General features: G+C 38.5%; 1 protein-coding gene across 4 annotated transcripts in view; it reads left to right on the forward strand.

Annotated features, from left to right (window-relative positions):
• The window catches only part of FTO (FTO alpha-ketoglutarate dependent dioxygenase), a 226,093-nt gene that overhangs the window by 65,266 nt on the left and 142,793 nt on the right, over positions 1-18,034 (forward strand). For 2 of the 4 annotated variants that reach the window (XM_042877154.1, XM_042877156.1), the window contains exon 8: positions 4,240-4,510. The exons of 1 other annotated variant lie outside the window; for it this stretch is intronic. In XM_042877154.1, coding sequence (XP_042733088.1) covers positions 4,240-4,338 — 99 coding nt within the window. In that variant the 3' untranslated portion in view covers positions 4,339-4,510. Of the gene's footprint in view, positions 1-1,175; positions 1,201-4,239; positions 4,511-18,034 lie in introns of those variants that run through there. One more of the 4 variants, XM_042877157.1, reaches the window with a different exon arrangement.

Below are 18,034 nucleotides of genomic sequence, written 5' to 3' on the forward strand. Positions count from 1 at the left end.
TTAATTGTTTCCTGACTTGGCTTGTTTATAAAGTTTGGCATTGTCAGAAGTTGGTGGGCAGATACTGCATCACACCAACTGGCACCTGAAGCTGTGCAGTGCCACTTTTCCATTCGGCACCAAGATAGACAGCACAACTCTGCCAATCACAACAGCGGTGACTGTGCCTGGGGAAAGCTCAGGGTGAAATCTGATGGTGTGGAGGTGCACCTATCTGTTAGTAGTTCATGGGTGCAATTAATTGCATCCTGGCTAGGACCAGCTAGAGGTGATTAGTTTCTTCAGTAACTAGAGGTGGGGTAGCTGCTGTGTTTTTGAAAGAACGTCTTTGCCTTCCTTCAACACTGTCTGCGTGTCCACCCTTAGCTCGCTTGCTGTTGTGAAGTAGAGACTCAGGTGGGAGACTTTGCAAGAGTTCAGCACAATTGCCAATATACCTGCTTCTAGATCTGTAAGCAGAAGGAACTGCATGGGCAATCATGTCTTGCTGGTATCCTTACATCTCCACGAGAAGCTTCTTTTCCACCATTTCTGCTGGTCGCTATGTAAGCCTCAGCTTGTCCCTGGTTGTCTTGGAGGAGTTTGTCCTGTGGTTGAGGATACTGAATATCATTCGTACTTGAAATTTTTTTTAATTTCTGGAGGCACAGTGTAAAAAAGAGGCTGCTAATTGAGTTTTGAGGGAAATGTTGTTACTCTCTAAGATGTTCACGAGTATCTGGAAGCTTTTCATGGCAACAGCTGATTTTGACTCTGGAAAGTAAGTGTGGGGAAGTGGGATGTTTGTATGTGAAATCAGTAGCTGTGAGGAATTGCTGAACTTTGGACTGTCATACAAAAAAAGAGGGAAAAAAATTGGACTTGTTTATCTTCGTATTTTTCCTCATCTTTCTGTTCTCAAAATCAGCTAATCTGGAGTGACCTTTATCATTAAAAAAAAAAACACCCTTTGGTTTGTTTTTCTTTCAAATGACAACTTACCCTCTTGTAACGGAGGCTTAGATGAGGTAGAGACAAGAATGTTTGATTGTTATTTTATATCCATTGTGTGTTGAGAACATGGAAAAACAGCAAAGCAGGGAATTCTCTAGGGTTAGGTTTTCTGCAATTGGTGTGACACTGCCATGTGTCTCTAATTAGAAACATGGTGGTGTCAGTGTATCTCCTTTCAACAGGCCTCGAGATGATATTTATCAGCGAGCTGATGCTTAGGCCAAGACAGAAGCTGCTTCCAATTTAAATTTTAAAAATTGCTTTAATGTTTTATGACTTATAATACACTAATCACAATTAATTTCAGCTATTGACGGAGACAGAAGAGAATGTTAATTGCGAATGTCTGTTTTGTTGGGTCTCTAAGTAAATTTGATGCTTACTGTATTTTGGATTTGGACATGGGGTGGGTTGGGTTTTTTTTTGTTTGTTTTTAACCTACATTTTGTCCTTTGTGTTTCACGAACTGACAGCAGGGGGCAATGTTGAGCCGCAGTTTTAATGCAACAGGAAGCACTGACTTTATAAAAATGCATAGAAATGGAGCATTAACATCGAGAATTATCCCTGTTGCTTCAAGTTAGCTGTAATCTGTAAGATTCCATAACACAGGAAATCAATTGTGGGTTAACAAATTCAACAGCAATTTAACATAAAAAAGTGCAGTGTTTTGGTGCATGCTTAACTTCCACAGCATTAAGTTAAATCAGAAAGGTATTTCTGAAGGTACCCGGCAGTCTGCAGACAATGCTGTTTCCCAAAATTTATTTTAACTGAATAACTCTTTTAAAGGTAAAAACAATAAAATAAAAAATTCCTTTGTGTAATGTGAAAAATGCTTGAAGTATGCATGTCTTGCAGTTGTGAATCTTGTCTTCATAGAGTATTAATCTTAAGAGGAACTATTTCTTAAAAGAAAATTCTAAAGCGGTGTATTTTTCTTTGTGTGAGCTTAACAGCTCTTGACTGGAATTTTTTGAATGTGTCTGGAGTAATACAGTGCTGGGTTCCCTGTGTGCCTTTCTTTCCCTTGTTTGGTAATGCAATTGTAAAGAAGGAAAGAAAAAGAAGTTTTCCGAAATTTCCAAACCTGCTAATTGTAACTGCCCCAGTATCACAGCAAAGTGCAGTGCCTCAGGAATTCAAAGCCAGTATCTTCAAACCTTTGGGCTCTATTTAATGTTTCTGTACATTATAGCAAGCACACCATTTTATCGTGATGTTTAGTCCTGGCATTTCTTTCCCTGAGGATAGTTTTACTTAGAGCTCGCTCTTGTGATGTAAATGTTAAACCTTTCATTTGAATGACATTCTGATAAAACATCACGTTTCCTGCAATATTACCTCATGAATTTATGAACCATTAAATCTAAAGCAGTTTAACCAATCTTCTTCTTTTCCTCCTCCCTTGAAAATATGAAGGCTATTCAAGTGTTTGAGGTGGGTTTTTTCTTAAAAAGTCATCCAAGATTAACACGTTATCATGTGCAACATCAGGATAAATGCTTGCTGAATTCAAAGGGAGAGTTACCATTTGAAAAAAAAGACTGTACAAGCTTTGCTTTCTGAGCAAAGAGAAGTCTGAAAAGCTGAAATCTCATGTGATGTGAGGAAGTCTTGCTGTAGCTGTTCTGAGATTCAGTGGAGAGACAATTTGTCTCTCAGGGTCTGATATCATGCAAACCTCGCAATCTGACATTTATTTTAGCTATGGAAATGTTTCAATGCTGTGCCAAATCAGTAAGCACTGTACAAGTCCTACAGCCTTTTTTTTTTTGTTTACTTTGTTTCAGGCTGATTCACATTTGAAAAAGTAAATCAGTGGAATGAGAAGTAAACATATGTGATTATACTCAAATACCAAATCTTTAACGATTCCTTTTTATATATCCAGTGTTCCTTTTTTTCTTTCTTTTTTCTCTTTCTTACGATGACCCTGGTAGTGCTGTATGGTATGAATTGTATTTCCTGCTTTGACAGTCCATTTAGCAACGTAGCAATGTATTTATATGGCAGTTGGCCTTAATAACCTTTATTGACTTTGGTGGGTAAGAGCCAAGACTGGGATTATTAAAATGTATCAGTTTCCCTGCAGTATAAAAGCACAACATATATAATTATGTTAGGTAGGTTAGGCTCCATTTAATCCCTCCTATTTACGCAGGAATTTGGCAAGTTGAGAAAACTGTAGTTCTAAAATACAGAGGGGGGAAAAAAAAAGAAAAAAAAAGAGAGAGCAACTCAGCTTATTTAGCAGCATCGCTGTTTTCCTGCTCTTATGGGTTTACTTAAAGGAATGTAACATAGATCCTAAAGAATTAATTTTTAATGGTGTAACTGAAACACAAGTAATCGCTACACCATTTGTTTCACTTTTCAGCATCCCAAAATATAAGTATTGATACTGTTATGCCATGTACCTTTTGATTCACAAATGCTGTGTGCAAACAGTAGCGTGCACGTCTTGTGTAGTTGTAATGAGCAAACTGCCATTCAAGTTAGCTGATAGCTCTGTGCACCACTGGTTCACTTTAATTTTTAAGTTCCTGGAGAAAAAAAACAAAAAAAACCAAAAACTGGAAACAGTACATTAACTTATCATAATACTTTTACTGTTATTCTCAATGCTATATTTTATCTGCTTATGCAACTGAATAGAAATCAGGAAGCAGAGATATTTTCATTTAAAATTGTTTTTCTTTCCCTTCTGGGATCTGTTTCATTCTTCGGTACTAATGCTACGTATGAAGTATGCTGTAGTTTCTGCTCTAAGCCACTGTTGTCATGGGCTTATAGCCTGATGGTCTGGGCTGAAACTTGAGCTCCAGAATCCCAGCCCAGGGCTGTAATATATTTCTTCTTTCTTTTTTCTTCTTGCGCGGCCCCCCCACGCGTGGGTGGCTCCCCCCCCCCAAATTAAAACAAGGGCTTAAATATACGTTTATATCAAGGCATTTCAGTTCCAGAATAACCACTGCGAGCTATAAGATAAAATGTGCTTCTAAAAGGAATTTTAGAAGGAATTCTCTTAGCTTTTCTAGACTTCAGCACTCTAAACAGCTAACCAATTATACTGGGGGCAAAAGAGGGGGGGAAAACACACAGGAAGATAATGGAATCACGAACAGGCTGGTTGTTTGTTTAACATTTTCAGAAAATGCAGAGCAACTTAACTGATGTTTGAGTTGCTCTGACCTTGGCAGCCAAATTTCAAGAATTCTGAGCTATGATTTTAATTTCTTCTAGCTTTCCCCTTGTGCTTGGATACTGCAGCATCACACTGCGTTATTGGAGGAGCACGTGGTGATGGGTGATAGTGTTTGCCTAATGAGATGTAAAATGTAGGCACAATGTGGGAGCTAAAAGACCCAAATTTTAGCCATATCTCTTGTCTTTTGGGGCTGTTCTTATCTGTTTAGACCAGACCCTTTAAATAAATGTATTTTTGGCAGGTTTTATTGTATGTACACCAAGAGTCAGATATTCCTGGAAATTTATCTTTGATTTCAAACAACAGCAAGACAACCTGATCCCAAGGACTTGTTTTTCTTTTTTTAAAATATTTTTGACGTTATTTTCTTTGACCTCAATATTTTTAGACTTCAGAAATAGGAGAAAGGATTCAGCATTGTGTTCAGTCAAATCTTTTTCTTTAAGAAAAAAAAAAAAGTCTTGCACATCTTTCAGGAAAAAAAAATATTTACAATTCTGAGGGAATTCAGTCTTAAGCTTCCAAAACAAAGTGTGTGCTGAAAGCACAAAGGGCTGTGTTTATGATTCTCTTTGAAGTGTTTTTGCAACAGGATAAGGAAAATTTTAGAAACTGTCTGATAGTGTTCAGGGTAAATACTTAAACCCCTTTAGAGAATTTCACACACAGATACTGTGCAGCAGAAAAAAGGATACTTATGTTTCCTAAAGCTGCTACAGCCTACAGCTTTGTACTTAAAGACAGAGGTGTTGAATAGAATTCTACTGAGGATACATCCAGTGACAATATCTACAGGAACATCACAGCAAACCAGTGGATAGCACTTTCTATTTTTAACCCTTCTGTGAGCTGGTTGATATCTAAGCTGGGTTGATGCGAAGCTCTCTAACATTTCTATTATACACTGGAGCTGCTCAAAGGGCATTCTTCCAACTCACGTAGCACACTGCAAAAATTGCTCTGAAAACATTTGAGATTGTGAGGCAAAACGGCGTGAGCCAGGAAGAAAAGTTTAGGACAGGTGACCTCACCTTATGTCCTACAGGGGAGCGAGATGCTGTGCCTCAAAGAGCCTCGGTTCAGAACAACTGGAGTGCTTACTCTCGTGTTAAACTCTTACTATAATAGGGCTGCTTTTTCTCTATGTTTGTACGCAGTCAGATGTAATGACCATGTGTGATACACTTGCTATAAAATGAGCTCTGTGTTTGGATTGTTCTTCTCCCTGGATGCACTCAAGGCTGGGCTGGAAGGGGCTGTGAGCAGCCAGGTCTGGAGGGAGGTGTCCGTGCCCATAGCAGGGGGTTGGATCTAGATGATCTTAGCGGTCCCTTCCGACCCAAACCATTCTATGGCTTAAAACATAAATATGTGCTACACAGCAGAAATCGGGAGTCATGCAAGTAGGTTATGCCCAAGTTTTGTACCCAAATTGCTGTATAAATTGATCCGTGTCTGAGCTGAGCACAGTGACTTGCACTGGATGCTCCATCCCCTGCAAGTGTTCTCAGACTGGATGGCTTGCCAGATCATGCATATGTACGTACACGCAAATGCATACACAGACGTCTGTTTTAATTGATTTTCTAGTATTAACTTTGTAAAGTTGTGTAGATTTAGGATCCTATAGAATTTTCCTTAGGTGAAAAGCATTTTATAGAAAATAACACTGGGGGAAATAGCTTGCAGTTCTCAGCAGCAGGAACAGCAAATAGAGGTTATAGAGGGTGAAGACTGCTCTGGGTAGCACTACAAACACCTGGTGTGTGCCAGAGAGAGGAATTTCAGGCCAGAGTTCCTCCTGCGCTCCTGTGTGTCAGTGTCAGTGCTGGGAAGGTCTTGTTATACCCTGATATTGCCCTTCTATTGTCAGCGGGAGCTGTGATGATTTCAGTGGAAGTGAAGTTGGTGTAATTGGGCCACAGTAGATTGTATAGAACTCAGTGCTGTTGGCACCATTTTCTCCCAGAATCTTGTAATGCTCTGGAATAACACAGAAGCTTTTTGTTAACAGTGAGCTGCTTGATTTATAAGGCTTATTATTTTCTGTGGAAATGGTGAAGCAGTATTAAAGTAATGCCTCCTATTTCCGTGGGAACTGTAACGCATACAAGGAGCACAGTAACACTTCTGCACGGAGCAAATTATCAGTGACAAACACTGTTGTTCAACACAGCACCATTAGCTCTGCATTTTCACCAGAAGTGAACAAAAGCCTGCATCCTGCGCTCGTAAAAATCAGCATCAACAGAGGTGTGTGTACCTGTGTTGTCACCACTGCTGAAACACTCCACCCACCACATCCGTGTGCTCACAACACTGCTTGGTCTCCATAAGCAATTCAGCAAGCATCAATGAATGTCAGTGGGTTCAGTTTTTTCCTCATGAAGGAATTCAATTCCATATTCTTGCTTCCTACGCACTTCCGTGTCAGATGCTGTTTGATCAGAGTGCCCCTCTGCTGCCATCTGTCACACAGCAACAAAATGGAATGGAATACTGGTGGGAAAATTCAACTTCTACTGCCATACCAGCAATATCTGCCTCTGCTGTCATAGGCTAACATTATAAAAAATAGAAGGCGTTACTTTCAGAGCAGCAATGTAGTACTGAGCTATTGCTTCTCTTGTCCAATTATTCATTGGAAATCCTCTTATGTTTCTCAAAAGGTTTCTCATAGTATAAAAACTGAATAAAGGACAATATTTGCACATAGATGATTTCTTTTTCAAATTAAATTTCCTGTGTTTTTGAAATGTCTGTATCTTCAAGTTATGTAAAGTTATCAGCTGTATAGAAAATGATTTCTAGTTCTTATTTATGCCGTCATAGAGGTGATAAGATACATGTTTGTGAAGATATAATGTTGGAAGAAAAATTGGGCTTCTTGAGGCTAAATTACAATGGTTTGGTGGGAGTCAATTTTAACGTGATCTCTATAAGCTAAGGGAAGTTACTATTCCTAATGAATGGTATCATCTATGCTGCTGTGGTTATAATTTTTTTTTTTTTGAGTGCTACAAACATTTTTAAACATGGTTTTATTTCTGTTGTCTATTAGTGGCTGTGTGCCCTTTCAACTTTTCAAATGACTTTTGTAAACTAAGGTGACGTGTTCCAGAAGTTGCCACTGCTGCATTGATACCTTTTCTTTCTCATTTGATCGTTGGTCCTAATTCCTAACAAGATCGTGGGGCAATTATGTTTCTGCAATCTGGTTTTTAATAGTTGCTTCATCTTTGATCAGAATTACAGCTCTTATTTTATATAAAGAAATAAAATTTGCCATAGGAAGCATTATGCTCTGTTGGATTAGGTGGTGATTCTGTCTCTGACTCCGTTTAACTTGTGCAAGTAACTGATGTGTAACTCAACTTGAAGATCAATCTGGAGATTAAAATTCTGAAGTCTTATTTTGGTTTTAGATTGCAGACTTGTTTCTAATCATAGGTTCCTCATCAATGGAAGGAGGTTGTGATATTTTTGCTATAACTAAAAGAATTATTTATTGGCTGCATCCTATGGAGAGAATGTTTTGCAGTTGAAAGGACACAACAAATTTCTGCCTCCCCCCTGCTGTGACTGGAAATTGTCTAACCGGAGCCACATTTCAGATGTTTTGTTTTTATTTTCAGATGGGCAAGTTCTGTCCATTGAAGTATGATAGCAGGAGCTTGCTGTGTTCTGCCTTACCATGGTTCCCTCCAGTTCTAGCCCTTAGCTGTTTTTGAATACATCCTTTTTGCACTTTTCTTACAATACATCCTTCTACTTGATCATTCTGAAGATTTAGACATAATAGCATATTTTCTTTTCTGAAGCAGGAAAATAATTATTGTTTTCTATCAAATATGTCTAGTTAACAACAGATTTCAACAGATCTTTTTGAACTGGTAGGGAATCTTAACACTGCATAGTTCTTACAGCAGAGGCTTGAATATAAAGTTCAAGTGTAGTAAAAAAAAATCTGAATTGTTTCTGTGACATAATGGAGTTTAGTATCACAGCCAGACTAATGGCGTGTCTTCTCATTAGGAGTTTTTGTACTGTAGACTGATTTGGGGGAATGGTAAGAATAGGCCATATCTATGCTTGTGAGTAAGCATGCATCAGTGGAGAGCTGTTCAAGATGAATCTACTTTGATGCCTAGCATGCAGTATTTTGGGAAGTGTGCTGTTAATAACTGGAAATACTGCATCAGTTCATATTGTTTAGCTGCCTGGGGATCGATATTGTTCTGTAATAAACTGAAGTTGATTATTTTATATACATGTGTATATATCAATTCATTTGTATTCTACTAATTGTATTTTTGTCAGTCTTCAAGCTGTTTGCTACCCACCTGAAGATTAAAGTTTCACAGGATTTGCTAGCTAGCAAGAAGGCCAATAGTTTCACAAGGATTTGGTAAGACTTAGCATGGACAGGTGAATTGGAAGATGTTTTCTTCCAGACATCTTTCATTCAGACACAAAACAGAGTAAGTTTACTCATTGCCCTCTACTGCTCCTTCTCATTTTCTTCCCAGTTTCCTGCTTCCATTTCAAGAAATTATTTGCAGTAGTATGACTTCAGTATTCACCCCTTTGCTCTACACTAGTGATTAGTTACATTTCTGGTGGAGGATTTGAATGGAAATTAAGATTAGCCTATGCGAACCAATTGCTGGGCAGTGCTGAAGCACGCAAAGGCTGTGCTTCCTAGAATTCCCAGATGCTCATGAGTAGCTGAAAATCTTTCAGCGACTCTGCTTTATTTTTGTCAACTTCTCTCTTACGGGTAAGATGAGAGAGCACCATGGTGTTACATGTACAGGAGATACACCTATTCCCAGGGAAGCAATGATGAAGTGACCTGATATTCTGTGTTCTGTCTATGAAGATACTCAATGCTGGTAGTCCTGGCTGTGTGCTAGTTTGAAATGTCATGATACTTCTGGAAGGAATAATAAAGAAAAAAAAAAAAGGGAATGATTAATGTTTCTCACTCTTTAAAGTCTTCTCATGTAATTGGTATCTTCATTAACACAACGTTAAGGTAGCTGATGTTGTCTCTGATTCATAGCAGAAAGAGGTTATTATGGCAATGGTAGCTCTACAGTAAAGGTTTTTCAGACCATTATTTAATTACTGATCTTAAATTGGCTTTCATGTAGGGCATACTTGATGCGCCTGTTTGTAGGACGTGTTTATGGTTATGGTCAGTTCCAGTAGTGGTCATTTCACTAAGGTATTGAGTTTGCAGCATTGAAGCTTGAGGGCAGGGATAATGATGGAAATGACAGCTGAATCAGTCTTGGAAACTCATGAGATTGACAAAAACATTGAACGAAACAAAAACAAAAGTCCCACTGGTTTCTCTGAGAAATTTTGCTGTTAAGAAACACAACAGAGGACCGATCCTCTATTTTTTCTTTCCTTTTTCTTCATTTTTCATTTTCTAGTTTTTCTGGTCGAATACAAAATACTGTAATTGAATCACTGCATTGGCTGGCTTTTTCCAACAAAACAGCAGATTTAGGGGCTTAACTGCTAGTTTCAAAAGTAATATATAGAGAGAGAGCATACAAAGACAAAAATTGAGCACACATATATAATCCCAAAGGAATATACTGACTTGTACTAGACAAGCTGAAAGCTGATTAAAATATTTCTCATCCTTTGGGTATGCAACAGCTTTTGATGATGGAGAGTGTATTAATATTCAGCTTTGCTGCTGTCGACACTTCAGACAGGTCCCAGGAAAGACTCTGAAGTGGACCAGGTTTTCACACTCTGCCAGAAATCTTTCTGAGACACAGAGCAGCACCCTTGTACCAGTAACAGCCAAGATAAGCATAATGCTGCTTAGCTATGTCTTCATTTTAGAAATTGCTTTTAGACATTTTGAAAGGATTGAAAATTTTAAAGAATTCTTTTCATGATATAAACTCATTTAGATACAATAAAGGAGGAAGATTAATCTTAATTGTTTAAAAACAAGGCTGCTCTAATCTGTTCAGTTTAAAATCCATTTGTCAGAGTTCTTTATAAACATACAAAGATCGCAATACTAATATAAGAGACTGAGGACTTCAGAGACTGCTCTTAATGCAAATGTTCTCTTAACTTCATTTATTCCCTTGTAATTAATACCTGCTTGCCAGACCAGAATGGGGTGTAAACAGCTGCTTTATCAGCTGATACTTCTTTTGTTGGCATGCTGACATATGGGGTGTTTGCTTTCTACCCCCTCCTCAGTGCCTAAATGTACACAGTATCTCTGGAAAACATGTCACACGCTCTGTGAGGTGCCTTTAGGATGGCTCCAGGGCTAAGTACTTCCTGTAATAGGTGAAAGAGCATGGCTTAATCAGCTTAGTGAACTTAATTAAGCTGTACTTTTTCTTATGGTACAGCCCTAAAGTATGTTTCAATTAAAAAGTGTATGTCATGGTTGTGGAGTGACACGAATTTGGAGAAATCTGGTGAGGTTTTATAGTGGGCTTGAAAAAGGTGAACTTTGCTAGTTATTCTGTAGTATGAAACAGTGAATAAAAGGAGAGTGCTTCTTTTACTGAAGATTTAAAAGGGAAATGCTAATGCAGTTCAGAATGCAAAAGCTTCTCGTACTGAAAATGTTTATTCCCCTCTCCCATCTAATTTTAACACTTTTTTACGTGGGAAGAGCTGTCTGTGTTAATGCCAACATACCCTGCCTGCGTGCAGTTGTGTCACCAGGCTTTGCCTACTAACTTCTTCACTCCTTGGAAGAATACTAACTGGTTTGGTGTCATTGTGAGGATGTGATCTTCTCTCCTGTGATCTCTGTGTCTCAGCAGAAAATGGAATTACAAGCTTAAAGTGATTTGAGCTGAGTTGTTCTTCCTTGAGCTGAGTTGTTCTTTGTGTTCTTCTTGACGTGCTCTATGTTAAAGAGGAGGTCTGATTTGGGGAAGTAAGCAGGAGAGCAGACAGCAGGCTGCCAGCAGTATCCAGAGGAAATGTGGGAAAGAGGATGGGAACAGTTCTGTTGGCATCAAAGATGATCTGAGAGAGGAATCCCAGGACAGGAGTATTGAAAAGCTGTGGAGATGGGAAACTTGAAGCTGAAAGCATAGGTGGAATGGGCTCCTGGGGACAGTGTGCCTCCTTCAAGGCAGGATATTGTGGGTAGCAATCTCTTTGGTGTTTTTTCATCCAGTTCTAAAAGTGTATATGTTGATGGAAATTTCTTGATGCCTTTTATGTAATAAATGTAATGCTAGATTTAATATGCTACTGGAAAGCCAAGCAAGGGAGAAATGGTCCTTCTTTCAGCAAGTAATAGTTAGGTGAAATACAGAAAGATACCTAAGGCATGTTAAGAGTGATTTGATTTTAATCTAATGTGTAAAATAACCTAGGAAAAGAATTCAGGAAGGTAATGTGTGCTGATTTTTAAAAATGTAAAGGATTATGTGTGAATTGTTTGGTTTCATATGCTTAAACACAGAGACACACATATGTTTGTACACATATGTTGTACACAGTGCTTCCACAGTGCTTGAAGATGCAGAATCTTACTGAATTGATAGAATGTGTTAGTTTCTCATCTTAGTGCCTCCCACTGGCTGTGTATAATTCTCTGATAGACTTTGGTGTGGTTCTTGATTATATGGGGTGTTATAATTTCCTGATGACTGATTATGTTATTTATAATGCAGAAGGTGTTAATCCTTTGGTGATTAACACTCTATTTGAATTACCAGAGGTCAAAGGTACAGTTTTTTATTTGGTCTTTTCGCAGGCTTTCTCCCTTCTACTGCAGGTTTTGTTCATTCTTTTTTCTTCTTCTTTTTTTTTTTTTTTTAATCTGAAAATTACTTTGAGATAAGTCAGGGCAGTGGGGAACAAACAGAGAAGCATCCTCCTTCCTTTGGGACCCAAAGCTGTTCAAGCTGAAGTCATGAGAAAGTAAATTTGCTTTGCAAGAAATAGATCCTCCAGAAGTTTCTTTAATCATTTTGAAGAGCAAATTTATTAAAGACTGTATTTAATACACACTCACACATACTTGGATGGTAATATGTACATACGTGTAAATATGTACAACTGTCATTTCAAGTGGTTTGGAGATGCTCTAGAGATTGCTGGCCAGCTGTCAGCTACTCTCACAGTTGCTGTGTTTTACAGAATTGAGAAGGTATTTTATGGGCCTTGAAGTCTTTCAGAGCTTGTGAAGGGATGGAAGTTAACCTTATCCAAGTATTTCTAGCCTTGTTAAGACCACAGTCGTCTTTGTGTTTTGTTGAGCTGGTCTACTTACAGGGCTGAAGCTGATGAAGGAAGGTTGTTGTATACAACCCTGTGCTTGTGTAAGCATGAAGGCGCCTCCAGGATAATTCACTTTTCTGCAGGTTTTCTGAATTGCCTCCAACTTCAAAGACTTTCTAGTGGTCTACATCAGTTGACCCAAGTGTGTTATTGGCTTTACACACTGTTATGAATATGGCTGTAACACATGGTCTTGACTGGAGAGGCTGAAGCAGATGCTTTCACCTTCATGATGTGGGAATTCCATCTACTGCAAATATGGGAAAGCATGGGGATTTAGAAAGACCTGCAGGAGTTCCTTCACTGGTGTTTTTCCACACTAAAACCTTTGTGCTGATGAGTGAAGCTGCTAGAAGCCAGTTACAGGAGCATTGTGTTGGTAGCTGCTAGCCCTCTGAAGCGATTAAACCTTGTATATAAACAAAGAAGTTAGTTAAGGAAGGAAGCATTACTATTAGGAAGCAAAAAAATGAAAGGAGAGTGGCTCATCTGGTGGGGTCTGTATTTGAGTGTCAGGCTGTAGTATGTTTACAGTTCCAATTATGCTGATCTTGGAAATCTAAGGGTCTGCCTCCATATTTTCCAAGAAGCATAACCAATCCTGACTTGTTTCTTGAAGAGAATTCAGCATCAGACTAGGTTGATTGAGTATTAGCAGTGAACATCTAGAGGAGCTGGAACCTGGGTTCACTGGCATCCAAAAGCTCTGTTTTAACTCAGTCGCTGGCTGTGGCCTTAATGCCCGAGCTGCTGGATGAAGTCATTCAGACTGTCGAGAAGTTGGAACAGATTATAACAATATATGTTTAATCTGTGCACCAAAAATTGTGGGTGCTCAGTGCTGCTCTGTGATGAAAAGAATGTCTGTTAGGGATGCTCCAGCTCTTCATACGATGATTTTGTTTTACTGTGCCAGCTTTCTCTCTGCTGTTCTCTGGTGTTTTACTCCGAGCTTTGTGAGGTGCTAAGATTAGTGCTGTTTTGCTTTTGTCGAAATCTTTCATGTTTGCTGTGACAGATAGGTGAAAAAGTAGTATTTGTTCTGCTCCAGCATGTAAGGAATCCAGCACAGACACTGAGGACAATTAGTCCTATGTTGTGGGATAAAAAGCAGACATGCTAAAGTTGTAGGGGGACTTCTTTTCCTGTACGTGCTCCTAGGGGGATCTTTGCATATAGCGCTGTGGCTTCCTACATGACTTTTCTTTTTAAGATTATTTAATTTCTGTTTGCCATTCAGTTGCTGGCCTGTGGTTAGCTTTGTTTCTCTTGCACAAATACAGCACGCTGCACTGGCTTCATTTCATTCCCTTTTTTTTCCTTTCTGTTCCCTCAAAGTTTTGCTCACATTTTTATAGTTCCATTTGAGTTTAGCTGTGTTTGTTCTAGTTCTGCAGAGAGTGAGTAGTGTGGTACTACAAAACGTGTGGAAAGCAGAAAGGTTTGGAGGTGGGTTCAGTAGCAGACAGAATTCAAGGCAAACTGGTTTGTGAGCTGAGCAGAGAAATGCAGAGCATAGCAGGAAAGAGGGAAGAACAGGGAAGGGAAAAGGCTGAAGAGTATAATAAGGGTAAAAAGTGTGCAGAGAAGAGAATTAAAGTATAAAAAATCTTGGAAGTGCAATAGATACTTGAACAGGAAGAGTGATGATTTATAATCTGGCAGTGTACTTTTAAAACTTCTTTTTGTAGTCAGCATAATGAAGCTAATGAAAGTGTCTCATCTTTCAAGTCATTATTCCTTTGCTTTGCTCCCTGAGGTGAGAAGAGCAGCAGTCGGTGGTAGAACAGGAAGGAGAATACTTGTTTTTAGGGATCAAAATATTCTCAAATTGCCAGTCTAATTTTAGTCCTTTTGTTTGGGGGGATCTTGGGCCAAATACTGTGGTTGGTTCTTTGTCTGTAAGAACTGTAAGGAATTCATATGAAAATGTTTTTTCCTGTTGAAATTCACCTGTTGGGCTGCAGTTTTTAATATTGCCCTAGGAAGATACGTAAACTATAATAACAAATAGCCACTTAAAAATGTGACTCATGCGAATGTCCTTTTTTCTCTTTATATGTCAGAAATGGTTTCGTCTGTTGATAAATTTCTGAATCACCTTTCTTGAGAAGCTGTTCTGCTGTGACTTCGCTGTAGCAGAAAGTCCAGCCTTAAATCTGCAGATAGAACAACTGCAATGGTGTGCCTGTATGAAATTGTAAGCGATGAACTGCTTGATTAAAAACACAATATCTTTGTGAAGATTGTTCCTTGTTTTATGTAAATCGACTTTTTACTACTCCGGGTGAGGAGGGAAAGGAACTAGCAAAACAAGGAACATAGAATTGAAGTTCTAACATTATAAATGTCAGCACTTCAAATGTGAACGGTAAGATCATGCTCGGTAACTAAGATCTGCTTCAGGAAGGATGGAAAATGTTGTTTGCTGACATTGCTCATATACCTAGAGCAGTGTATTTAGAAGCTGTTTTTATTGAAGATTATATTGTGTCTAAATACGTATTATATTGTGATTTTGATGGTCCTGTTTCAAAGTCTGCTGAGATCTACTTCTGTTTGAATATCATGAACAGCTATTTCTTTACTTGGATTGAACCATAATTATTTGCTAAAGTGCTGTAATCTCTTCTCAGAACAACTGTTTGAATGGTTGGTAAAATGGACACTGACATGATTCTCATCATTAGGGCTAGGAATCTGTTACTGTGAATCTGTGATGCTCTTCTGATGACACTTTTTGTAAGTAAAATTCATACAGTTAAGTTACTACACAGTCAAACTGTGACTGCTGTGGTCAGAAGACAGCAGGTTTCTGTATCTACAGTGTTTGAATTGGTCCTCCAGTTCCTGGTTTCCCAAGGATATAAGTGATGGCTCCATTGTGAAGGTTTTAGATCACATTGACAGCTGTGGAAATTAAGTGTAGCCAGCAAAATCTTTTTTCTGTCTGGCCAAGCAGAGGAGAGAACAAGTGAAAAAATTCCCTGGGAAAATTAGTTCTTGTGAAGAGTGGAGAATCTCTTCCTTTTTGCTATATTAATTTTATTGCATTCTCCAATAAATAAGACTAGCTTTGGTTTCTTTATGTGTTATTCACACGCACGTTTATCATTTAATGACTTGGAATATGGCTTCTAGGCCACGTTATAGAACACATGGCTGAACTTTCTCTAAACGCAGGGAAATTTTCTCTTCAGGATAGCTTCCAGGACAGTTGCAATGATTGAGAATTGGAAGGAGCTTCAAGATGCCCTGAAAATCTATGAGAGAAAGATTGGTAGTTTCCTTGAAATCTCTCTTATAATTTACTATGAACATAAGTATTACCTCACCCTGCTTTAAAGTACCTCGGTATGTTGAGTCTTATGTAGGAATCGTGGTTTCAGAGCAGCAGTTCTGACACTTGCTTCAGCACATCTGCTCACTCCTGGCACCTGGTTCAAGCCTGTGCTGCACACTTCGGAGGAGACCAAAGGATTCTGCCTGTTCAGGTGGCTCCTTCAGCCAGGGCTTGGGGTACTGGAGCATGCTGCTCTCAGTGAGCTCCCACTGCTCCTCTCTAGCCCAATTCTTTCTTGTTTCCACGGCAACTTCTTAAGTAACTCCATCTAGCAAAGTATTCTCTGTAGCAATTCGCTGTTAGAAGTAATTTGATAGTCTTTCTTGTGACCTATACCAGTCACTGGCTGTTTTTATTTGAGCTGAGGACTCAAAGAGAGTAATGGAGTACTTCACTGCTTCATTTCTTGCTTTATTTATTTATTTATTTATTTATTTTGCCAAAATGGGGGAATTTATGTAGGTAATGTAGGCTGTGGGATATTATTTGTGTATTTTAAAAATCAGTGTATTGTGACCTTTAGGATCTATAGACTTTTTTTTTGTGTGTGTGTGTGTGTGTGTGTGTGTGGAAAAGCTCTCTTAAAAAAAAAAAAATAAATGCTTATTGCAAAGTAAATGGTTGAAACTGTGCTGCAGTTACATGAAAGAGACAAACAGACATTCATTATTTCCTGACTATGTAGATTTTATGGGAAAGTAAAGGAAGCAATGGCTGGGTGTCATTAAGAAGTAGCTAGTGGAAAGCAGTGAAATGAGCAATGAGACTTGTAAAGTGTCCTGAAAACTGAAACACCAGTGTACAAAGTACTGCTTCTCCTTGCAGATATGGGTGCCATATGGCAGCGTTAAGGGGAATGCGGAGTAGGAGACAAGAATCCTATTATTCCTCGCACTTCCATTTGTTTACTGTTTGCACCTTCCTGTGCACAGTGTTTACTGACAAGGCACCTGTCAGACTCTCTGGAGTTTCTTTAGTGCCATTCCAACTTTGGCATTTCTGATTATAGTTAGTTTTTGTAGTAGTTCTATAATCAGGGTGTTTGTGGGTTTTTTGTAACTATTCTTAGATTGAAATCCATATTCATTTTCAAGGGCCATAACTCTTCCTTCTCTTACAGCCTTTCAGTTTTTCCTTTGTTTTCCTTAAAAAGGCCATCTGCCATGATTGTGGTATTGCTATCTTTGAAACTTGTTGGCCTGCTCTTTTTTTCTTACTCTGTCTCTGGACCTCCTTCTGTAGCTGCCCTATGTATCTTTGGAACTAGATGGACTGACTGATGGTACTTTAACACGTGATGTTTAAAGGATCGGGTTTCTGGAAAGACATCTCTGTGCTTTGGGTGTCTTTGGAAGGATGCGCCTGAGAATGTAACCCATATCAACTCTACATGATTTCCAGTAGCTGCAGAAATGTCATGTTCTCAGCTGCTTCACCATTCCCATTTACTAAATAACACACACGTCCACTGGCCAGAGTTTTCGTAACTTATAATACATTTTGTGTTAATTTTGTATTTCTCTGGAAAAAAAAAAATCCTTAAAATCTTTAAACTATAAATCTACCAATAGTCAAATAAAATTGTCTTTGTTTTAATAGCCCAAATTCTAGCTCCTTTCTGCTTTGCTGTTTTGTGTTCTGTTTGCTGAGGTATTCTTGAAAATCTCCTCTTCTGATGACATTCTGAAGTTAATGGTTGTTTGTTTTTACCCTCAAAACAAGTTGCATAGCATGCAAAACTGGAGAAAATATGCTTAGCAGCTCTCTTCTACTGTTACTTGTCCTCCCCAGCTTTTGGATATTTCTGTATTTGGTTTTGCCCTTAGCTGAGGCTATCTTATAGCAATGATTGCTATATCAAGAGAGAACAAGAGAAGCTGCATTGAAAGGGTGTATAGGAGGCCAAGAAAATTACACAGAATTTAACAAAATGTTATAAAGGGATTCCTTGAAGCACTGATTTTGTCTGTTGTAATTCTGATTCTGAAAATTAATACTTATTTGTCAATCACAGCTTATCAGTCTGCATAGTGGTCATACTGGTGTTATCACAAATGCTAAATGACCCCCTCTATCCACTTTCCTGTTTTTAGCATCATAAAGAATTGCATTTTTTTTGCACTTCTGCATTGCAGGGTTTAGTGCAAATACTTGAACTTTCCCATAGTCTAGGAAACATGGCATTTTAAGAA

This window comes from Lagopus leucura, unplaced genomic scaffold (genome assembly GCF_019238085.1).
Source record: "Lagopus leucura isolate 7727_CA_CO unplaced genomic scaffold, USGS_WTPT01 Super-Scaffold_100017, whole genome shotgun sequence".
NCBI lineage: Eukaryota > Metazoa > Chordata > Aves > Galliformes > Phasianidae > Lagopus > Lagopus leucura.